The sequence below is a fragment of the Mesoplodon bidens genome, assembly GCF_964165515.1.
Source record: "Mesoplodon bidens genome assembly, chromosome: 1".
Taxonomy (NCBI): Eukaryota; Metazoa; Chordata; class Mammalia; order Artiodactyla; family Ziphiidae; genus Mesoplodon; species Mesoplodon bidens.
In genome coordinates this window covers 117,675,920-117,701,075 of record NC_138176.1, presented here as the reverse complement: position 1 = coordinate 117,701,075, position 25,156 = coordinate 117,675,920, and the positions used below count along the sequence as shown (strand labels likewise).

At 39.6% G+C, this 25,156-nt stretch overlaps 2 protein-coding genes across 6 annotated transcripts in view; both read right to left on the bottom strand.

The window, feature by feature from the left end:
- The window catches only part of ZNF25 (zinc finger protein 25), a 418,016-nt gene that overhangs the window by 312,089 nt on the left and 80,771 nt on the right, over nucleotides 1-25,156 (bottom strand). The gene's annotated exons all lie outside the window — the stretch shown is intronic.
- Nucleotides 1,772-23,796, bottom strand: ZNF248 (zinc finger protein 248). Of its 5 annotated transcripts, XM_081244614.1 has the most exons (7): nucleotides 23,713-23,787; nucleotides 22,758-22,811; nucleotides 21,923-22,024; nucleotides 21,789-21,830; nucleotides 13,684-13,810; nucleotides 13,311-13,406; nucleotides 1,772-8,195 (listed from the first exon to the last, which is right to left on the bottom strand). In XM_081244614.1, the coding sequence occupies exons 4-7, from the start codon at nucleotides 21,801-21,803 to the stop codon at nucleotides 6,706-6,708; spliced, it is 1,728 nt and encodes a 575-aa protein (XP_081100740.1). In that variant the 5' UTR covers nucleotides 21,804-21,830; nucleotides 21,923-22,024; nucleotides 22,758-22,811; nucleotides 23,713-23,787; the 3' UTR covers nucleotides 1,772-6,705. The 5 variants fall into 5 exon arrangements, with proteins under 5 accessions (XP_081100740.1, XP_081100741.1, XP_081100743.1 ...); XM_081244615.1 differs by lacking the exon at nucleotides 22,758-22,811 and having other exon boundaries at nucleotides 23,713-23,796; XM_081244617.1 differs by lacking the exon at nucleotides 23,713-23,787 and having other exon boundaries at nucleotides 1,772-8,192; nucleotides 22,758-23,306.

Genomic DNA, 25,156 nt, shown 5'->3' with positions numbered 1-25,156 from the left:
CCTAAGTTATGGATTCTCTGCTTTTAATTTCATTGATTTCTGCTTTTATCTTTCTTTTTTAATTTGTTTATTTTATTTTTGGCTGCATTGGGTCTTCGTTGCTGCGCGCGGGCTTTTCTCTGGTTGCGGTGAGCGGGGGCTACTCTTCCTTGCGGTGCGCAGGCTTCTCATTGTGGTGGCTTCTCTTGTTGCAGAGCACGGGCTCTAGGTGTGCACTCCAGTAGTTGTGGTACAGGGGCTCAGTAGTTTTGGCTTGCAGGTTCCAGAGAGCAGGCTCAGTAGCTCAGTAGTTGTGGCGCACGGGCTTAGTTGCTCCGCAGCATGTGGGATCTTCCCGGACCAGGGCTCGAACCCATGTCCCCTGCATTAGCAGGCAGATTTTTAACCACTGTGCCACCAGGGAAGCCCTCTGCTCTTATCTTTATTTTCTTTTTTCTACATGCTTAGGTTTTATTTTGTTGTTCTTTTTCTAGTTTAAGATGGAAACTTTATTTTCTAATATGAATATTTACTGTTGTAAAATTCCTAAGTGCTCTTTACCTATATACCACAAATGTTGCCACGTTATATTTTCATTTTTGTTCTACTCAAAATATTTTCTGATTTCTTCTGATAGTTCTCTTTGAGCTGTGGATTATTAAGAAGTATTTGTTTAATTTCCAAGTGCTTGGAGATTTACCTGTTATCTTTTTATCATTAACTTCTGGTTTAATCCCATAATGGTCTGAGAACATACTTTGTGTGACTTCAGTTCTTTTAAATGTAATATGTTTTATATTGGTGATTATTCTGTGCAGACTTGGAAAAATGTTTATTCAATTGTTTAGTGTTCTGTAAATCATATCTAGTTTGTTGATGGTGTTATACAGTGCTTCTATGTCCTTGCTGATTTTTTTGTCTACTATTAATAAAGAAACATTCATGGTGTGAGCCAGCTCTGTTCCCTCCATGTGTGCATACTGTCATTGGCAACAGTAGCCTCCACCTTAGGCTGGGAAGCAGCACCAGAGCAAGAGTGGCTGGAGCAAGAGCCTGGTGTAGGCTGGGAGGTGCCCTGGGGTGGTCCTGGCAAGCAGGCCATAGCCCCAGGCAGTTTTCAATCTACTGTCTCTGTGTTGTGACCAGGAGTAAGCAAGACTGTGTGCACACTCCTCAAACCAGCTAAGGAGGCTCATCTTTTCTGGTGTTAGATGCCAGGTCTGAGGTGCCTAATGTGTAGCTTAAACCCCTCACTCCTCAGGGAAGATCCCCGAGCCTGTAATATCCCACTCCTCTTCTGTGTCACCCACTACGGGTGTGGGTCCCAACCAGGTTGCACCTTCTCCCTTCCTACCAGACTCTGCGGATCTTTCATTACAACCTTAGCTGTAGAAGAGCTGTTCTGCTAGTCCCCAGGTCGATTTGAGCAAGAGTCGCTCTATATGTAGTTGTAGGGTTTTTTTGTTTTTTGCTTTTTCGGTACGCGGGCCTCTCACTGTTGTGGCCTCTCCCGTTGCGGAGCACAGGCTCCAGACGCGCAGGCTCAGCGGCCATGGCTCACGGGCCTAGCCGCTCCGCAGCATGTGGGATCTTCCCGGACCGGGGCACGAACCCGTGTCCCCCGCATCGGCAGGCAGACCCCCAACCACTGCGCCACCAGGGAAGCCCCAGTAAATATATTTTAAGAATATAAAGTGTCCCCCTTCTGTCCATGATGATAATATAGTCAAGAGGTATACAAGTTCAAAGAAAATAATATCTAGATATAAATAAAAAATATGCAGAGTCTATATGAAGGAAACGAACTTTACTGAACAATAGTTTAAAAGATTTTAGTAGTAAGAGGTACAAATCATTTTCCTGACTACAAAATGAAGTGTGTTACGGCACAACATTCCAAACAAAATCTCAACGAAGTTATGTATCTTCACATTTTTTTTGTTCCATTGCTAGAACAAATGTAAATCTTATGTGAAATAATGGGAAGAGCCAAACATTTTGTGAAAATAAAGACAAATGCTTATCTAAAGATGTGTCATTAATGGCTATAATAATCTAAATATTTTAGTTTTGAGTCGGGTAAAAAAACATGTGAAGTCCTAAGATTGTCATAAGAATTCAGTATATGATATTGGTAGTGTTTTTTAAAAAGTGAAGAGAAATGGGCCTATTTAATAAATGGTGTTGGGGTGGCAGAAGATTAAGTGAAAATAACAGGGATTCAACAGGATAAGCCTTCCCCAGAAAAACACAGATAAAGGGGTAGGTTCAGGGCAACTACAGCTGCAGTCTCCAACTGGGGGCAATAAACAGGGGTAGTGGCTGAGGACATCTAGGATACCCATGAATTAAACCCTCCCAGAGGCCAAGGCTCCACCTTTCCCTGCCAAGCATAGGCATGATGATAGCTCATACCAAGCAAGGGGAGGTCAAGTTCAAGACAGAAAATGGACCCAATTTAAAAAAAACAAAAACAAAAACAGGTTACACATGTGTATGTATTACACACATATACACACAACTTCCTCCAGATATCCAGTGGCTCTTTTCCTCCACTTTGGCCTCCCCAATGAGGTCTTTCCCTCTCCACACTACGTAAAATCAAACCATCTTTCTGACAACTTTTCCCATTTTATTTTTATAACACTTGTCACCATCATCTTCTCCCTTGCAGATATATTTTCTTGATATGGCTGCTGGTAGCAAGAAGGACACAAACTATCTGGTCACGATGACTTCTCAATAAAAATATTCTAGGATGGGTTCTCATTGGCCTATTTTAACAAAGGATCATTCCTGGATGAATACAGACGTGGAGCCAGGAATAGATGGTGCCATCTGGAGTAAATGCCAACTCCATGCTCACAAGAACAGGTTACATTACTAGAACAATGTAGAAAAGTTGCAATAGCCACTACATAATCTTGAGGAATAGACGTCTACTCTTAGACACCACTGTTTGAGAGCATGTTCCCCTCAGATGCTTGAGGAGGTAGTGAAGTGATGCTTAATATCTTGCATGCCCCACCCTGAGCATGTCTGGAGTCCACAGGATGGAATGGTTGATGCTCTCTGGGCTCAGTATCCTCATCTACAAAATAGGGGTAGTTATCCCTATGTGAAAAAGCAGATCTTACCCTGAACTTACTTCCAATAACACACAGCCAAGAATTCTCAGCTGTCTAACCCCCCACAAAGAAGCCCAAGTCCTTAAAGAATAAGACGGGGTTCAGAATTCCTTGAAGCCCCTTGTGAAGACATGCTCTGCTCTTGTCAGTCTTTAATCACATTCCTTAAAATAGAAGAGGAACTTGGAGAAGCATGGTGGCCATGACTGGTGCCCAAGGAGGTAGCGAAATTTCCTAAGCTTTCCTAGGACTGTGCTGATTAACCAGGGCCCATATTGAGAGAAGAGGGCATAAATACTCTTTGGAGTATAACAGATGACTATTCTTCAGACTCTACCCCAACAGTTACCTCCCCTGAAGTAACTATTGGCTTTTAGTTCAGCAGATATCCTGGGCCTTTTGCCATGTATTTTATTCCATATATATCTACCTATAGAGAATTTATAATACACTGGAGTCTTATTTTATGGGCATTTGAATTTTGCCAATCAGAAATACTGTCAAAATATATTTCAATTAAAAATCCACACGAAAATGTACTCATTATAATATGTGAGGTAAACACCTAGTCTGATTATGCTCTCGAGGGGGGTAACCAGTTATCCCAACTGGTCATATCAAGCCAACAAGAAAAAGGATGAATTAATCAAACAGTGCAGAGAGGACTGGCTATTTGGAAGAACAGAGAGCTGCTAACCTCACACCATATACGACAAGAAATACCATGTAGGGCTATATGAATAATCAATTTAACACGTCTGCTTCACATATGCCAAAAGAAAGAGAAACCTGCCACAGTGCTCAGTTCCAAAAGGAATTTACTTTATGACAACGTAACAGCACAATGAGGCAGAAACAGTTAACTTTCAACTAGTAGAATAACTTTATTTCTAATACTGAGCCTTTATATAGGAATTTACAGGAATAAAAAACATTGTGCCGCTTATTCTCCAATAGCTCCATCCAGACCTTCCCTTCTACATTCTCTGTGCCCACTTGTGCTCACCTGCAGGTGGCATCTGAGGGTTCTGGGGATTTCATGCCAAAATTTTGGTAGTGACAATATCTCCTATGAGGAGGCCCCTCCTCCATAAGAGCATCTCTTATTGGGCTCTGGTAACACTTGCTTCCATCCTTTGCCCCTTAAGTACTTAGAATGGTAATGGCTTCCTGATGACACTAGTCTCTAGGTGCATCAATATCCCTTGTTTTTGGCACAAACTACTGTACTATAATAAGTCTGCCATTGAAGTCTTCTTAGTTGAAGCAGAATTCTGTTTTTCACCAGAACCATGGCTGATACTAACAGCCATCCCTATACCAACTTGTCAAAAGTAATTCTTCCCTAAAATTGCTGTATAGAACATTAACACTTAGACAAGAATTCATTTGTATCAGGGGACTGCCTTCAGGTCTAAGTAACAGACATCCCTGAGAATAAATAAGAAGCCACTATTGCCACAGTAATACAAACTCCTTAGCAGAGAGCAGGTCCAAAAAGAGTTGTGCAGCTTAGTGATGTCATCTCTGAGCCAGGCTTTTCCCATCTTGTGTACTGTTATCTTCAGGCTATTGTCCTTCAGGGTCACAACTATAATCTAGTGTAACATACAGACATGAAAATGTCCAGCAGAAGAGAGACAATCTCTTCCCATGCCATGACAATATTTTATCACTGAGATCTTTCCCCAAAGCACTGCAGAATATTTTCCAAATATCTCACTGCTCACATGTCCATCCCAACAAAATCATTAGAATAGAATCTTCATGATTAACTTAGACTAATGTGGATTTATCCCTAAATCATCTGGGGGAAGGATGGACAAAGAGACAAAACAGCCCAGCAACTAAGAAGCAGGGATTGGCTGTTGGGTGGGCAGTATCTCTTGGAACTGCTTTCAATGTGTTCCAAGGAAGCAAAGGAAACAGTAGGACAAAGGAGAGAGAGACAGTATATTACAGTCTATTAAATTAAATACAAATACATAGTTCCTTTGTTACATACAACTCGGTTTACACACATCATGCCTAAATAGATACAGCAATGAAGCACCAAGAATATGACAGAGGCACTTCATTATACACCACTACTTTTTATTTGTAGAATGCAGTGAGCATTACTGTTCATAACTTATGTTAACCTTTGCGAAATTTATGTAAATATCATTGTTATTAATAGCATTTACATTATTGACTGACCCAAGGCAGCTGAGTAACCTCAGAAAAATATTGTTTGGCTCTTTTATGGAAGTGGAAGCTCAGTAAAAACGGCCATACTCATTCACATATGCCAGCAAAGTCAGAAGAAAGGTAAGCAATATGGTTGTAAAATAGCATATACTGGCCATACTACAGAGAGACTCTGGTAGAATTTAGAATAGGATTGATGCAGAGGTAGTTAAAAACCTCACAAAAACATATTTTGGCTTCTTTATTGAAGAGGCCATTCAGCAATAATGGCCATAGCCATTTATTTATATCAGGAAATGGAAAAAGGGGTATGTGGCTTGTACTTTAAATTTTCCAAATGTATTTTCATAAATACACAGTGATGTGCTACTGTAAATACGTGACTACAGGTTCTCTGAGAAAACAAAACCCTGATTTGTAGAGTTTGCCAATTATCACGGTGTAAATATTCCCACTAAAGCCAAGCTACCAACATGATGGCACTGAATGTAGAGCTGGGAAGAGATGTCCAGTAGCACATACAGTATTCACCATGCAGATTCAACAATACAAATAACCTAAAGAACAAAGATAGCAGCAAAATACTGTAAAATAATTAGGAAGTGGTGAGTGTTGAGTACTTATTACCCTTGCTTTTTTAACATTTAACTGTAAGTTTATACAGTTTAATTTTTAAATAATGACTCTGTTTAACAACTGGCTCACAAAATTCCTGAAAATTTAACAATCAGCAGTACTTGCAAGCCAGTATAAGCTTACTGCAGTACACCACTGTGTGTTGGTATGTGTGTATAAACATATTTACATATACATATGTACATAATTGTGTCAACCTATAAAGACACTGATGGTATCTAGTGTGGGAAATATTAATATAGACCATAATAGTTATTTAACTAAGGGTTCAGAGTTTCTCTTCACAAGTATATTGGGCTCTAATATACATATCAAGAATACCTCAAATTTCTATGATATTAGCATACTCATGTAAGGCCTGCAAACATCAAGGACTCTTCACATAAATGTTTAATGGTGTTGTCATTTAACTTTTTTAAACTTGAGATTCTCTGAATATGACTGTAAATGAGTATCATCCATTATATTTACAATAAAATTTCGGCATCACATCCAGAATATGGCACTACACAACATAAATTCGAGATGAAGGTTTTTGCCATATTATTTAAATGAACTTCCCCTCAATATAAATTTTCTGATGCAAAGTTTTAATTTTTCTTGAAAGCTTTCACATATTCAAAACATTATAAGGTTTTATTCTAGTACTAATTATCTGAAGTACAACAAAACCTCACTTTCTAATAATTTGTGGCATTCTTTGGGTTTCATTAATCTCATTTTAAAAACCTGTATAACGAATTTGAAAGAGTGGATAAAGGCTTCAGAACGTTCAGGATGCTGAAAGAGCTTTCACCCTTGTGTGAATTCTCTGATGTTTAGTGAGTACTGACCTCTGACTAAAGGTTTTCCCACATCCATTACACTCATAGGGTTTCTCCCCTGTGTGAGTCCTCTGATGTTTAGTGAGAGCTGATTTCTCACAGAAGGTTTTCCCACATTCGTTACATTTATAAGGTTTCTCTCCTGTGTGAGTTCTTTGATGTACAATGAGGTTTGATTTCACACAGAAGGATTTCCCACATTCATTACATATAAAGGGTTTCTCTCCTGTGTGTGTTCTCTGATGCACAGTTAGGGCTGACCTGTGGCAGAAGGATTTTCCACATGCATTACATTCATAGGGTTTCTCCCCTGTGTGTGTTCTCTGATGTTCAGTGAGGTTTGACTTCACACAGAACGTTTTTCCACATTGCTTACATTCATAGGGTTTTTCTCCTGTATGTGTTCGCTGATGGTTGGTAAGATGTGGTTTCTGACAAAAGGACTTCCCACATTCAGTACATTCATAGGGTTTCTCTCCTGTGTGTGTTCTCTGATGTTGAGTGAGGTTTGACTTCTCCCAGAATGTTTTCCCACATTCACCACATTCGAAGGTTTTTTCTCCTGAGTGAGCTCTTCGAAGTTGGGTGAGATGTGACTTCTTCTTGAAAGTATTTCCATTTTCTTTGTGCTCATAAGGTTTTTCCCTCATGTGTACTATCTGATGTCTAAAGAGGGTTGACTTATCCCACATTTTGTGACTTACTTTATATTCATGGGGGATCTTTCTTGTGTAATTTCCCTGATGGATAATGAAAGCTGAACTGTCACAGAAAATCTGCCCATATTCATTATAAGGATTTTCCCCTGTAAGAGCTCTCTGATGCCCCAATCTTAAATCCATATAGAAGGACTTCCCACAAATACTGCATTCATATGGCTCCATTTCCAAATGAGTTCTCTGAGATAAATTAAGCTTTAAACTTTGGATGAAAGTTCTTCCACATTCATTATATTTACAGTGTGTCTCTCCTATCTGAGCTTTCTTGTTTGTGAAAGAGTCTGCCTCCCCATGGCAGCCTTGTCCATTTTCATTATACTCAAAAGGTGGGTCAAAAATTGGCTGAGTGAGATCCTGGCTATGATTGAGGACATTCTTTTTTTGATTATATTTATAAGATTTCCCTCCAGTAGGAGTTTTCTCATGCCGAATATCAAGAAGCAATTTCTCATATACATTAAACTCATCAGGCTTCTTTCCAGAATAGTTCTTTCTATTAATAATTAAGCCTGAAATATTTTTCAAACTCATTTCACATGTGTCACATATCTTATACAGAAAATTTCTTGAAAGAACAGAGTCTGTACCTAGATTTAAAGTTTTCCTTACTCTGTCACCACTATCTGTACTTAACGTTTGGTTGGTGAAAGCAAGTTGCCAGAAATGTTCATCTTCATTTTCCTGGCTGCTCTCTATCAGGTCATCAACTTTCCAGTCTTCTAGAAATGAGAAAAATAACCACATCTTATAAATCCTAGTACATTTCTAATGGAATTGGACTTTTACCCTAATGCCCTATTACACAGTCAATTCTTTTGTTTTAGGCTCAGTTTTCTGGTGTAAATTAAATCCAAGTATACATTTCCTTTACCCTTCTGGTTTGAGTGGAAAATAAATACATGCTGCAGTGGAATACTTTATTAATATAACCTTTAAAACTGGACAGAAAAAGGTGAAATAAATTCAAAGCACAGGGAACTGGTGAGTGGCTGATTCAGAAATCAGGAAGCTCAAGAGAATGGAGTGAGCCCAACAGAGACATTTAACACTGAATCAAGTGACATTGAAGATTAGTAGACAAGGGCTTTCAGGGGTTGAACTATGTTTGGTGGAGACAGAAGCGTCTAGTCCTAATCCCCTCAGACACTGACTGCTGGGTGGGATACCTACTAGAGTACTTGCTTCTACTCTACACATCAACACCAGCCTAAAGTTCTGAAAACACCAACCTCCTCAGGTTCAGAAGAATTGTCCGCTAGCCCAGGATCTAGTTTTTCCTTTAATTCACATGGAATAATTATTTTTTTAAATGCTGTAAGAGCAGCAGGCTAGAGAAGGTGAAATGAACTCAAGACATGGTGAGCAAGGGATGGAGATTTTCTGAGCATTGTTCATGTAGGGAGCAGGAAACTCCGAGAACTGGATGAGTTCAACAAAGGAGGTTTTTTGTTTTTGTTTTTGTTTTTGTTTTAAAGGAAAATAGGCTGTCTGAGAAACATATTAGAGGAAGTACTCAGTTTGACAGAGGCAGATTATGGTTTCTTGTCCTTATCTTCCCACAGCTTGATTACTGTGGTAGGATCCTCACTAATATGCATGTTGCCATTCCTCTTTTTCCCATTTGATATAGCAACATCAAAATAAATTTCTGAAAGCACCTATTTCCTCATGTTTTAAGGGACAGTGCTTTAACCCAGACTCTAACTCTCTATCTAGCTGTGATTCACAACAACACAAATGCCCAACAGGAAATACAAAATAGAGGAGGGGCAGACCATTCTGCAAAACGACCAGGTTCATTTGGTTTTCTCATAGCCGTTAATGAAGTTGTCCCAACCATCAAGTCATATGTTTCTTTACTTCAGTCTGCTGGTCTACTTTTCCCCAAAACAATTTTGTTTCTGAAGCAATACTGATTTTTAAGTCTGCTTTTATATCTAGGTTTATCTTTACAGTGAGGTTTTCTGCTTTCATATCTAGCCTCATCTGTGGCTTTTACTTACTGGTGAGACCCATAATGATCACATTTTTCTATATGGTTCTGAGACCTTCAACAAACTTTATCATAAAAATTCTTGTCTATACTTTACTGTTGGTACTCAATGCAACAATGTTAATAACGTGTTAAAAAAAAATCTAGAACAGTCCTGAGCCCACTGCTCCAAAGACTAACTGATAATAGTTTTTATCCTGGCAAACACAAATCAAAACAAAAACTAGATTCACAGTAAGAGTTCAAATCACAATTCCACAAATCCATTAAAAACTATCTGTGGGGCTTCCCTGGTGGCGCAGTGGTTGAGAGTCCACCTGCCGATGCCGGGGACATGGGTTCATGCCCCGGTCCGGGAAGATCCCACATGCCGCGGATCGGCTAGGCCCGTGAGCCATGGCTGCTGAGCCTGCGTGTCCGGAGCCTGTGCTCCGCAATGGGAGAGGCCACAATAGTGAGAGGCCCGCGTACCGCAAAAAAACAAAACAAAAACAAAAACAAAAACTAAAACAAAAACTATCTGTGTAACTCTAGCTGGAGCGCTCATAAACTGTTCATTCCCAACAACACACATTTCACTTAATTAGCTACACTCCAGCCCTGGCTCTCCTTGGGACCTGGACATCCTTCAGGAAATGATACTTACTTTAATTTAAAACAACAAACCACAAAAATACTAATAAAAGAACAAAAGCCGGCCTTTCCTGGTGGCTCATTGGTTGAGAGTCCGCCTGCCGATGCAGGGGACACAGGTTTGTGCCCCGGTCTGGGAAGATCCCACATGCCGTGGAGCGGCTGGGCCCGTGAGCCATGGCCGCTGGGCCTGCGCGTCCGGAGCCTGTGCTCCGCCACGGGAGAGGCCGCAACAGTGAGAGGCCCGCGTACCGCAAAAAAAAAAAAAAAAAAAAAGAATAAAAGCCAACAAACTCTACAACATCCCTACCATGTTTAGCTTCCACTTGCTGCCTTAGAAGAAGTTACTGTCTGTTTAATTCACTGTAAAATAAAACAAATCCAGTGCTCAATGCTAAATCCTTTGTCATGACCACAGTCTAGCTCTTGACAGGTGTTACCAAAATCCTGTTTCCTCTGACTTCATTGAGGACACAGTACATTAATCATTCTTAGAAAGTAATGTGCATATGAATTATTTCCAACCTGTACATGAGAATAAAATAAGGAAATGTGCATTTAGGAAGAGTACTATAGAATGCTTTCTGAATGGATGAAAAAGAGTGATGTCTTCTAAACTTGGCTCAACAAAGTAATTATTAAAATATCAGAATCAGGAAAAATATGAGAGGGCCTTCTCTTTGGGAAAACAAAATCTCAACAATGATAGAAACCCCAAGCATCAGTCATATGATCAGGTCTGAGTTTTTGGGATACAGATACTAGTGGGTTAGGGTTACAAAATATGGACTATTTAAGTTGCAGCAAAAAATTGATCTCTAACTTAAAATAAGTGAAATAATGACAAGCCATTACTATATACCATGCAATGTTTAAACACTTTACATTTACAATTTTAACTAAGTTTCTGAAAAGGCAAAATAAAAGTAAAAGTTATAGAAAAAGGATAAAATATTTATAAGTGAAATTTAAGACATAAGATAGTATGAGGTTTAGTATAAACTCTGAAGAGCAGAAAGAAAGACTCTGAGATATATAGAACAGGACCACATTGTGACAGTCAATGGAAGGAGACTGTAAATTCATTTATTAATAAGGAGCAAATTTGTTAGGCTAGTGAAAGTTAAACTGGATGCTTTAGGTAAAAAAATAAAAACCAATTAGGAATTAGATCAAGTCAGGAATGACAGAACAGAGACACAGTTATGGTTTTGAGTGTTTTCAGTGAAAAGTGAGAAAATGAAGAGATGAAGAAGATGGAGAGGAAAACAATATCAGGAGTATTTGAAAAAACCCTGATCCCATGGTTACCATTTAAGGCAGTAATGGATGGTTGAATGTTCCTTATTTGACCCCTGGGAAACCAGGCTCTCTAATTTTCTTGTACCTCAGACTGTTCCTCTCAGTCTCCTCTAATGATGAGATTTAATGGATTTACACACCTTGTAAAAGTGGTACCATCCCAGGACTACCTCTCTCATTTACAATCACTCTCTAGAAAAGAAGACAGCAAACTATGACTGTAAGGCAGTGGTCCTAGAACTAAGGAGGTTTTTTATGTTTTCAGAGGGAAAACAACAGAAGAGGCAGCAGAGGGGAGTGAGGAGGAAGAGGAAGAGGTAAGAGGAGGAGGAAGAGCAGCAGCAGCAACTGAGACCATGTGTGGCCCACGAAGCCTAAAATATCTACTCTCCGGTTTTTTACAAAAAAGTTTGCCAATCTCTAATCTAAAAGTCTTCATCTAGCCCCAACCTTTAACACCACTTAAAGCTGATGCCTTTCAAATGGATACTTCTAGGTCTGGCCTCATTATGTACTTCAAAAGATGTATGTATGAAATTGCCTTTTCAATCCCAGATTCTAACAGTTACCTCAGCTTCTTGTGTCCAAATGTAAAATTTGTAGTAACTCCCCTATAATCTCTCCTCCAAATTTTCTCTATCTCAGTAAATGGTACGCTAAGTTATCAGATGCTTGAGACAAATCACTGGAATCATGCTCAACTCCTCTCTCTCTCTCACTCTGTATCCAACCCAATAGCAAATCCTCTTGGCCTCATCTCCAAGATATATATACAAATCCACCATTTCTCAGCACTTCCAACATAGCCTTAGCCACTAGCCTCTCTCCTCCCGAGTACATAGTGTCCTGTTATTCCTTCCTTGCTCATGCCTAAACATCATCTACCCACCACATATTCACCACACAGAAGTCAGAGAGATCCTTTTAAATTGTAAATCCAATCTTATAGCTTAATCTGATTTATGTTTACTCAAAAAAGCCTGAGGATTTCCCACATCACTCAAAATAAAATTAATGGGTCTCCCATGGTACATACTACTTATGACATCATCTACTACCAATCTCCCCCAGGCCTTCTCACCTCCAGCCACACTGACATCCTTGCCATTCCTCAAACACCCTAAGAGCACACCTGTCTGAGAAGTTCAGCACCTGATGTTCCCTCTGTCTGGAATACTCAGAATCCACAGAGCTCACATTTTAATTTATTAGAGACTTGTCTATTGTGGACCTCATCAAACAGGTTTTCTCTTGACTTCCATACCAAATAGCACATGCCATCATTCTCCAACCCCCTTTTCACTGCTTTAACTCTCTACAGTACTTATCACCATCCAACACCATGTGTGTTGTATACAAGCATGTATAACTCCATACACATACACACACCTACACCTATACACACACGTATGCTTTTCTGTCCCTCACTGTAATAGACACTCTGTGATTATAGGGACATTCTTTTAATTACCTATAAACATAGTTGGGTCATATTGGGTGCTCAGCATATATTTGTTAAGTGAATATATGGAAGTATTGCATGAATACATACTACCTAACAAGAGATGCCCAAAGACAATACAGAGAAGGTGAACAATTTTAAAAGATAAAGTAACCAAGAAAAATTATCTCAGATGAAGCCAAATGAGTTTGGATTATGGATATAGGTAAATCACTCTAAAATGTCAAATAACAAAGGGAAGCATTTATGAGTGAAAGTGACATATGGAGGAATGTGATTAAGGTAACAAAGGGATGTCGGCCAACTGTCCTTAATCACTTCCAAAGGTCTGGGGCTAAAAAATGTTTTTTTTGGAAAAACAGTTCAACGTTAATAAACCATAAACCAGTGCCCTAAGATCTCATTTCCTCTGGCTTCCATCTGCCTGTGAACTCACTAACTCACCTGAACGGCACTGTTTTGGGAATCTTTCCTCTAATATCCAAGGTTCTTCTCCTTGCTCGATCTTGAAGATCACTTCTGGCTTAGTAATGCAATTCCCTGTAAAGAAAATAACACAGGTCTATGGCTGAACAGCCTGGCTTGGGGACTCTGAAAAAATGATGGGGAAGAAATGTATAGCTTCAGGAGCTACCTAAAAGAGGTGCCTAAATGAACCAATCCTTAAAGAGGTAAGAATATAGCATTCCTTATAGTGGCCAAAAGGGATCAGTCATCTGATCCCTTGAATCTCCGTCAGAAAATTCCACAGGGAGTTCTTATGTTTCATCAACTAAGAAATGCATGCTACTCGTTCACATGGAGAAAAAATTCTTACCTACTGAGACAAGATGGCTGTAATTTTCCAGGATCACGTCTCTGTATAGTATCTTCTGAGCAGGATCCAGCAGGTACCACTCTTCCTGGGTGAAGTCCACACACACATCTTTGAATGACACTTGTTCCTGTAACAGTATATTCCTTTTCTATATGAAATTGTCAGAGCTCTATGAGTGGTAAATATTTAAAAGAACTAATCTCTTTAGAGTTTACTAAAAATTGGTATATAGAATTGCCTTCTTTTATGCTATCCTATGTAGGAAAAAAGTAATATCTTGTACAAATTGAGTTTCCACTAAGGGGGTGGAACTAGTTGCTACAAATGTTATTCCTGATAAGGAGACATACACAATAACATTTATTAAATTAGACATTGTAGGAGCTAGCATTATGCACAAAGTAGACTGGGGTTACCAAGAAAATGTTCTTTCATATTATCTTTTATATTATAAAGTTAACTGTCACTAAAGAAGTAAAACTTTCAGTTGTTAAAATGAACAGAGGGATTAAAATTAATACGGTACAGGCCCTAATCGAGCTCAACCCGTGACTGGTTAAAGTGACCCATCCTGTACTCTACCTGCCCAACAGAGAAACGGATGAATCCTCTCTGCTAAAAGAGATCATTTTCTGGAGCCTCTACCAATATTTGTGTTGTTAAATACAATGTTTGGCATCCAATAAAAAATTTCATGTTATATGAAGAGACAAAGACCAAGGAAAAAAAGAAAATAAAAGCGTACCCATAGGACACTCAGATATTGGAACAAACAAGAACTTCAAAATGAGTTATGATTAATATGTTCAATAAAATAGAGGAAAATATGAACAAAATAAATGAAAGGATGGGAGAAGTTCAACAGATATGTGGTATGTGTGTTGTGGAGAAAGAATTAACAGAGCAGGCCTGAGACTGCTATCCTCTGAAAGATCTGCTACAAGGGTGTTCCTTGGCTGGCATCTGGGAACTTGGATTTCAGGAGGGTTCTTACCAGTCCTTAATAAGAATGGTTCACTGAGCCTAAACTGTTTGTGTAAACAATATGGTTTTTGCTGCACACATACATTCCTTCTGGAGTCTGGAATTCTGTTATATGCTAAGCAGAAAGCACCTATGTGACTAGCCCCTGATAAACATGCTGAACACTGAGTGTCTGTTGAGCTTCCCTGGCAGACATTTCAAATCTGTTGCCACATCTCACTGCTAGAGGACTTAAGTGTGTCCTGGGAGAAGACTCTTAGAAGCTTGTGCCTGGTGTCCTCTGGACTATGCCCCATGTGCCTTTTCCCTTTGCTGATTGTGCTTTGTATCCTTTCACTTCAATAAGTGATAGCAGTAAGTACAACTACATACTGAGTCATCTTAGCAAATCACTGAACCTGGTGATGGTCTTGGGGACCTCTGATACATGTGTATACAAACACACACAGATACATACATACTTGCATAAAATGGGCATTCCAAAGTTGAAAATTACAATATCTGAAATTAAGAACCATTAGATGGGTTCAAATCATATTAGAGAAAGAAGACACAATGTGAAACATATTCATCTAACAAAAGAGTATCAAAATACATACAGCAAAAACTGATAGAAATGAAAGGAGAAATAGACAAATCTAAAACCATAGTTGGAGTCTGCTATCTTGAGCGACTGAGCAGGCAGAAAATCAGTAAGTATACAGATGACCTGCACAGCACTATCAATCAACATGATCTAACTGGCATCTGTAGAATATTCCATCCAAAAAAATAAAACACACATTCTAACATTCTATTCTAGCTCATATGATCCATTCACCTAGATAGACCATAATCCTGGCCACAAAACACACCTTAACAAATTTAAAACAATAGCTATCACACAAAATATGTTCTCAGACCACAATGGAATTAAATAGAAATCAATAAGCAAGAGATAACTGAAAAACCCCAAAGAGTTGAAAATTAAACAACATACTTATAAATAACCTATAAGTCTAACCTATAAGTTTTAAATAACCTATAAGTCAAAGAAGTCTCAAAAGAAATTTTAAAATATTTTAAATGAAATGGAATAAAAATGAAAATACCATGTATCAAAATTTGTGCGGTGCAGTGAAAGCAGTGCACAGAGGGACATTTATAGCATCAAATGTATATATTAGAAAAGATTTAAAATAAAAAACCTAAGCTTCTATCTTAGTAAACTAGAGAAAAAAGGCAAATTAAGCCTAAACCAAGCAAAGTAAAGGAAATAATAAAAATCAGAATAAATCAATTAAATTGAAAATGTGAAAAAAATACAAAAAGCCAATGAAACCCAAAGTTGCTTCTTTGAAAAGATCAACAAAATTAATAAACCTTCAATCTAACCAAGAAAAAAAGAAAAAAGAGGCAAATTGGAAATCTCAGAAATGAAAGATAGGTTGACAGTACTAAGCCTAATGACATTAAAAAAATAATAAGAGAATACTACAAATAATTCTATTCCTGAAAAATTGGTAACAGATGAAATTGACAAATTCCTTAAAAGACACAGCTACCAAATTCACACAAGGAGATACAGATAACCTGCATAGACTCATTTCTGTTAAAAAAAAAAAAACTGAATCAATAATTAAAACACTTCCAAAATAGAAAGAACCAAACCCAGATGGCGTCACTGGTGAATTCTACTATACATTTAAGGAAAAAATAATAACAATTCTCCATAATCTCCTCTGGTAAATAACACCTCCAAACTCATTACATGAGGCCAACATTACCCTAATACCAAAACTAGATAAAGACATTATGAGAAAAATAAAGACTAATGTCTCTCAATAACATAGATGCAAAAATTCTCAAATATTGGCAAATCAAATCTGACAATGTATAAAAAGAAATACAAACCACAACCAAGTGGAATTTATTGCAGGTATGGAAGGCTGGGTCAGCATTAAAAAAAATCAATCAATATAATCCAACATATCAATAAGCCAAAGAAGAAAAGTTACATGATCATATCAATTAATGAAGAAAAAGCATTTGACAGAATCCTACAGTCATTCATGATAAAAACTCTCAGCAAACTAGGAATAGAGGGGAACTTTCCCAACTTAATGAAGAAGCTAACATCATACTTAATGTTACAAGACTGAACACTTTTCCCCTAAGTGCAGGAATAGGGCAAGGATGTCCTGTCTTAATGCTCCTATTCAAGTCCTAGCTAGTACAGAAAGACCTACAACAAGACAAAAAACAAAAAAACTGAAATAAAATAAAAAACTGAAATATGATTAGAAAGAAAAAATAAAACTGTCTTTATTTGAAGTCAACGCTGTCTATGTAGAAAGTCCCAAAGAATCTACAAAAAGAAAAAGAAAAAAAATCCTGGAAGTAATAAGCGAATATAGCAACATCATAGGATATAAGGTCAATAATAAAACGTCAACTGTTGGGCTTCCCTGGTGGTGCAGTGGTTGAGAGTCCGCCTGCTGATGCAGGGGACACGGGTTCGTGCCCTGGTCCGGGAAGATCCCACATGCCACGGAGCGGCTAGGCCCGTGAGCCATGGCCGCTGAGCCTGCGTGTCCAGAGCCTGTGCTCCGCAACGGGAGAGGCCACAACAGTGAGAGGCCCGCGTACCGCAAAAAAAAAGAAAAAAAAAAACCCATTTACAATACGACTACCAAAAAAAAGTATTCAAATATAAATCTAACACAATATATTTCAGGGATATGCAGAAAAACAAAAACTGATGGGAAAAATCAAAGATCTAAATAAATGGAGAGATATTCCACATTCATCAATCAGAAGATTCAGTACTGAGCAAAAAAAAAAAAAAAAAAGCAAAACTATTAAATTTCTAGAAGACAATATAGAACATAGGAAATCTATGTGACCTTGGATTTGGTGATGCGTTTTTAAATACAACAGAAAAAAGCACATTCCATTAAAAAAATACATGGGTTGGGTTTCATTTAAAATAAAATATTTTGGCTTCCCTGGTGGCACAGTGGTTGAGAATCTGCTTGCTAATGCAGGGGATGCAGGTTCGAGCCCTGGTCCGGGAGGATCCCACATGCCGCGGAGCAACTAGGCCCGTGAGCCACAACTACTGAGACTGCGCATCTGGAGCCTGTGCTCCGCAACAAGAGAGGCCGCGATACTGAGAGGCCCGTGCACCGCGATGAAGAGTGGCCCCCGCTCGCCGCAAGTAGAGAAAGCCCACACACAGAAACGAAGACCCAACACAGCCAAAAATTAATAAATAAATAAATAAACACCTATCCCCAACAAAAATAAATAAATAAATAAATAAAATAAAATAAAATAAAATATTTTGCCCTGCAAAAGCTATTTGTAAGAAAATGAAAGGACAAGCCACAGACTGGAAGAAAATATTTGCAACATATATATCTAATAAAGAAGTTACATTCAAAATACGCAAAAGAACTCTGAAAACTCAATGGTAAGAAAACAAATCACCTAATAGAAAAATGGACCAAAGATATGAATAAACATGTCAAGCAAAGACATATGGATAGCAGATAAATTTATGAACAAATGCTCAATATCATCTGTCATTAGGGAAATATAAATTAAAACAAAAATGAGATACCATAACACATCTGCTGGAACAGTTAAATCCAAAACAATGACAACATCAGTTTCAGTTCCAGATGCAGAACAAGAGGAATTCTGATTCACAGTTGGTAGGAATGTAAAATGATACAGCACTTTTGTAAAATTGGCTGGCAGTTTCTTACAAAGCTAAACAGTCTTAACATATGATCAAGCAGTTTCACACCCTAGCTATTTAAAAATGTATGTCTATGTAAAAACCCACATGTTTCTAGCAGCTTAATTCATAGTGACCAAAAACTGGAAGAAACCAAGAGTTCATGGGTTAATGACTCAGAAATCACTTATACATGGGCTTCCCTGGTGGCGCAGTGGTTGAGAGTCCGCCTGCCGATGCAAGGGACATGGGTTCGTGCCCCGGTCCGGGAAGATCCCACATGCCATGGAGTGGCTGGGCTCATGAGCCATGACTGCTGAGCCTGGGCGTCCGGAGCCTGTGCTCCACAATGGGAGAGGCCACAACAGTGAGAGGCCCGCGTACCACAAAAATAAAAAAAAAAAAAGAAATCACTTATACATGTATGCTGGAATTGAACAATTAAGTAAATGATGGTGGTAGCCAGATTGCTAGAATGGGAGTTCCAGACAAGTAAGGAGAGAAGGCTAGAATGTTCCATGTGATAATGATTACAGCAGGGGACATCAGTGTGAAATAATACTTAGCTTAATGCAAACACAGACGGTTACATACTGAAATATTTATAGATATGTGTATATATGTGAGTTAGTATACATATATATTTTCTTGTTCAGTCAGCTGAGAGGATCTCTTAAGGGATTAGAAACCAGTAGCAATCCAGCCCCCCAATCTTGGTTTCTAATACCATGCTCCAATAAAAGGAACCAGATCTCTTCAGGGAAAAATGGCTAATTCTAGGGCAGGAAATATAAGATGAGCCTGGAATATCTTCTACTACCAGAAAGTGTAGAAGAAGTACTCAGACAAAAACACAATAATGGGGTACATCAGAAGGACACAGGAACCAGTTGAAAGTGCTCTATTTAATAACCAAGCTGAAACAATTTGAGCAACAAAATGAACAAGGTAGTACTGGACTATAAACAAGGTAAAAAATAACTAGCCGTGAGTTCATATTGATATTAAACACTGACTGAGTTAGTAAATACACAAGTCTCCTGTGCAGAGCTCCTAATAATTTATGTGGATACTCCACCATGAAGGAGGTGTAGCATAACTCCCCACTTTCTTCCAAAGGGTACAGTATGAAAACAAAGGAAAAAAGAATAACTTTGCAGTGGAGAAAGTTGACCACATGACCTCAGCCACGTGATCAAAAGTGATTCATCATCTGTTGAAAAGTGAAAAGTCATGTGGAGAGCATTTACCCTGATAAGATGTTACCAAATGGCACTCTACCTCTGTGGTCTTTCTCTAAGAAAACAATTTCCCCAATATAATCACGAGAAAAACAGCAGACAATTCCCAAGTGAGGGACATTCTACAAAACACCTGTCTTGTACTCCTCAAAACCGACAAGGTCATCAAAAACAAGGAAAGTCTGAGAAACTGTCACAGCCAAGGGGAGCCTAAGGAAACATGATGACTAAGTGAAATGTGGTGTCCTGAAGCAGAATACCTGCATGGGGGAAAAAAACCATGAACAATCATCAAAAGACAAATGATATACTAGAAAACAACTCATATAAAAGACAAGCATTAGTATCCCTAATATACAAAGATCTAACCAGACATTGAAAAAAAGAAAAACGCCAGAAACCTAAGAGCAAAATGGGCAAAAGATATGAACAGATAGTTCACAGAAATATAAAAATAAGACACCTTTAGATGCATGAAAAAAATCTTCAACCTCTCTCATAGTTAAGATAATTATAGATGTAAAGTACATAAAATACTAATTTTTACCTATCAGTTGCCAAAATCCAAAAGTGAACCACGTATTTCTATGGGAGAAGTTACAGAGAAAAAGCACTATCATGCAGTACCAATGGAAATACAAAATGATACTATCTATAATCCCACCAAAAGGATCAAGTTTATCAATTGTATTCAACCCTTTGACCTGGCAATCTCACTTCTGGGAATTTATCTGATAGAATAAACCTACATGTACAAGGCTATTCATTAAAACATGGTTTGTAGTAGCAAAAGGTTGGAAATAGTTAATAACTAGTTTAATAAACTATGGAACATTCACAATTGAATTACCATGTGATTGTTAACAAAGAAAGATGTTCTGTTACAGAAAGATCCCTGGCAACAGGCTGAAAAAAGAAGTGAAAAAAGGGGGAAGAAAAAAAAAAGAAGAAGAAGAAGAAGAATGGGAAATAGTGTATACACTCGCTACTCAGTGTGGTTCCCTGAGCAGCAGAATCAACTCCATCTGGGAGCTGATTAGAAATGCAGACTCCAGGTCCCCACCCAGATATACTAAATCAAAATTTGCATTTTAACACGTTGCCAGGGATGTACAGGTGCATCTAAATTTAAGAAGCTCTAATAATAGATTCCCTTTTAAATAAAGGCCGGGAGCACATATTTTCTTTCAACTGAATAAAGAAACACTGAGAGGACAAACAAGAAATAGAAATAATGTATACCTATAGTAGGGTGACAATACACTGCAGTTCGTCTGGGAGTGTCCCAATATATGCCAGCTGTCTCAGCATAATTGTTAATAAAACCTCTTTCACTCTCAGTGAAAGTGTCACAGTTTAGGTGAGAAATAAATGTCATCCTACCTGGAGGAAGCGTCAGCTACAGAGAGGATGGGGTGTGAATTTTTACTTACTTTTTTTTTTTTTTCATGTTTTAGTTGCGCCAAGCAGCATGCGGGATCTCAGCTCCCCGACCAGGGATCGAACCCACATCCCCCCGCAGTAGAAGCACGGAGTCTTAACCACTGGACCACCAGGGAAGTCCCTTTACTTACTTTTTTTGTATCACTTACTTTTTTTTTTAACCATGTTAATATACTAACAATTTTTAATTATTTCATTTTTTTTAAAAAGACAAAAACAGTCAGGAAAAACAGGTATACTGGGAAGGGCAGTTGGCTAAGGATAGATAAGCAGGGGATAAGCAATAAACCCAGGGATAAGCAATGCTGGGGCAAAAGGCAAAGCCAACTTCATGAGGGACAGAAGTTAGGAAAAGGAGAGCTAGGAGGGTAGTGTCATAGACAACAACAGGGGAGACTTTCAAAAGAAAGAGACTATGGATAATAGTACCAAATGCTGCAAAAGCATCAAGTAAGACTAAGACAAAGACAAAAACTGGATTTGATTACAATTTGGTGGTCTTTTCCAGAACTGATTCAGGTGAGTGGTGGTGAAGAAGCAAGACTGCATGTATTAGGTTGAAATGGAAATGGAAATGCAGAAACAAAAGCCAGGACTACCTGCTACTCAAGCTAGAAATACAAATGAGCTGACACGAGGTTTTATAAACCTTCAGAAACTTCAGAAAACGCATTTTAAGACAAAATGGCAATAAACAAACAAAAAAAACTCACCTGGGATTTGTTCATTTTTCACTCTTAGTGGAGGAGGGAGAGCTGAGGGAGAAGGAAGAAGGAAGTAAGAACTTGGCCTGCCTTGCAGTTCCTGGATTCACCTGCCTACACAGCTCCACACACAAGATACTTACTTGTCCATGTGTGGCTCCGATTTATGTTGAGCTTAGACATGATACTTTTCACTGAGTGAATGTAAACATTTGTTTCTTATTGATTTATTACCAATTTAGGTTCTGTGACACAGAAAAATTAAAAACATGAGATGAGTTTAACATTGAACAGTAATCTAAAGGAGGGAACACTATGGATCTGCCAAAACTGATGTTGTAGGGGGAGAAAAACACCTCAGGCCATATTGTTCACCTGGTTATCTGCTAACATCATTAATCCTATGAGGTCAGATAATACAAGAAACCTCTGAAAAAAGCGATGGGAGTGTTTAAGGCAATATTCTTTTTTTTTTTTTAATGTTCTCACCTGCTTACAATTTTCAGAACGATCTTTTAATAAAAAACTAACTTTGACCTAACAGTCACAAAATGGGCAGTGGCCCACGAATCTGCAGACCTGACTTTCAACCTCGATTCAACCACTAACAAATTGCATGACCTGAGCCACTCACCTTCTCAGGCTCAATTTTTTTTTTTTTTTCATTTTTCAAGTAAGCAACAGATAACCCAAAAAGGACCTGCCTGCACTACCATCCTGGGCGTCTATCCGGGCGGGGGAGCAGGAACCTCAGCATTTCTCTAGATGCCATGAAAAATGGGACATTGAGGGCAGCTCACCTCAGGAAACAGTGACCGGAGAATGAGGGGAGGAGGAGGTGTTAGGGACAGACAATGACAGAATTTCCTTAGCTATGGCTGGTGAGCCTTTCAACCCCGACCATGACTTCACAAACTCTCCAAACAGGTAACATTTCCTGTGCAGTCTGCATGCCCACCCATCTCAGCTCCAGCTCACCTCTCTCTTCTTAAATTTGTCTCAGACCTTCCACCGTCACACAGCCTTCGATGGCTTCAGGATACCGTGTCATGATTATACACAACAAATAACAAATGAATACATAATAAATAATAACTTGGGATCTGGGTGATGTTAGAGCCAGGAAAAGGCCTTGGTGGCTAGCTGGTCCAGCCCCCTCCAATCCCATTTCACAAACTAATTAACTGAGGAATGGAGGCCCTAGAGGCTTATCCAAGCTCCAGCCGCCTGTATTACATACAAAACAATTAAATACAACAGCAGCTAACAAAACGTGAGCGCTCAAAACAACACAGTGCGGCAAGCACTCTAGATATCCGCATTTTACAGCTAAGCAAGACAAATCTCCCAGCGGCTATTTGGTCCAGGAAATTCAAGTATTTCCGAGCCCCCTCCTGGGGCAGTCGTTCTCTCCCACATCCTCCCTGTGCCCCGTAATCCCAGCGCACAAGCGACGCACACGCACACGTCACTACGTGAAGCGCGCGCGCGCACACACACACACACGTGCGCACACACGCGCACGCGCACGCGCTCTTCCCCGCATTCCTCGCCCCTCCCCGCAGGCCCAGATCACACGTCACGCACGCGCTCTCCCCTTGACAACCCCGCTCCCTCCCCGCGGGCCTAGCGCACACGTCACGCAGGCGCACTCCCCACCCGCGGCCACACGACGGCGCCGCCTGCTCAACTCCAGGGCTGAACAGCTGAGGACTGAGCGAGCCCGAGAGTTCGCGTTCCCGCGCGGGACTCCGGCCTCTCCAGGCAGAGGCGCCGCCGCTTGCAGTCCCTTCAATTCTGCAGGCGCCGCAGACTCCTGGGGTCCTGCCGATGTCCGCGGGGCTCCAACCTACCACCCGGCACTGCTGCCCCCGCCGGCTCCCCGAGCCGCGCGGGGTCCCCTCGGCCCTCGCCCCCACCCTCTGGGGCTCACCCGCAGCTCCCTCGCCGCGTGGACCTGGAGGCCAGGGACTGCTTCCCACGAGGGGCTGGAGGCCGGGGAAGGACGAGCCGGGAGGAGAAGGCGGGGATGCACATGCGCAGAGGGAGGGAGCGGCGTGGCGCGGTGGCGGCGAGCTAGAAGTTGGCTCCTGGCAGCTTGGGTTGGAAAAGTGGCTCTACCTTAGGATGGCGTCTGGCACATAAATTGTTCAGTACGTTTCTTAAGATTACCCTGCCCAGTATACACCATGCCCACTCGTTTAGAAATCAGCTGGAGAGTTTCTGCCTTGGTGACTGAATTGAGATATCACTATCTGATATAGTCAGTCCTGCTACTTGGACCCTGGATTCTGTCCGTGTCCCGGAGATGTATGTCAAAGCAGTGTGCGTTTTCGACTAGACACAAACCAAGAGAAGCAAAGTGGTACATGAATTTCATTTATGAACGTGGACAGATGTTTTGATAAATTTATCTTCTATAGTTTAGACAATAAATCTATGTAAACTAAAATAATATCTGTGAGCAGCCTAGTTATTCTCCGGAATGAGGAAAAAAGCAACCTAGCAATTCAGTATTAATAATAAAAACTGTTCCTATGTAAGAAACTGTTCACACACCAAACTTAAGAAGAAAGCACTTTATCATCTCTCAGAAATGCTTTACCTGGGAACCAAATATACATTCTTTTATGTGGGCATGCTCATGACATTTTTAGCACAGTATGAGCATATGGGTGTATTATTTTATGATGAACTTTTCATAAAAGAATATGTAGTTAACTCTTTTTGATCAATGTCATTTAACTTTTTTTTTTCCTAACTTCAGATTTACAGAAGAGTTGCAAAGATAGTTCCCATATACTCTTCACCCAGTTTCACCTAATTGTTAACATTTATTTATTTATTTTTATTCGGCTGCATCAGGTCGTAGTTGCGGCACATGGGACCTTCGTTGCAGCGTGAGGATTTCTCTAGTTGCGCGCACATGCGGGCTCAGTTGCCTTGTGGCATGTAGGATCTCAGTTCCCCCACCAGGGATCAAACCCAAGTCCCCTACACTGGAAGACGTATTCTTAACCACTGGACCACCAGGGAAGTCCCTCTAATTGTTAACATTTTACATAACCATGGTACATTTACCAAAACTAAGAAAGTGATACGGGTACAATTGTATCAACTAAACTACAGAGTTTATTCAGAGTTCATCAGTTTTTCCATTAACGCGCTTTTACTGATACAGGATTCAACCCAGGATACCACAGTACGCTTAACCATCAAGTCTGTTTGGTCTCGTCCCATCTGCAATAGTTTCGTGGTCTTTCCTTGTCTTTCATTACCTTCAGATGTTTGAAGAATAGTGGTCAGATATTATGAAGAATGTCCCTGACTTTGAGTTTGCCTGATGTTTTCTCCTGATTGGACTGAGGTTATAAATT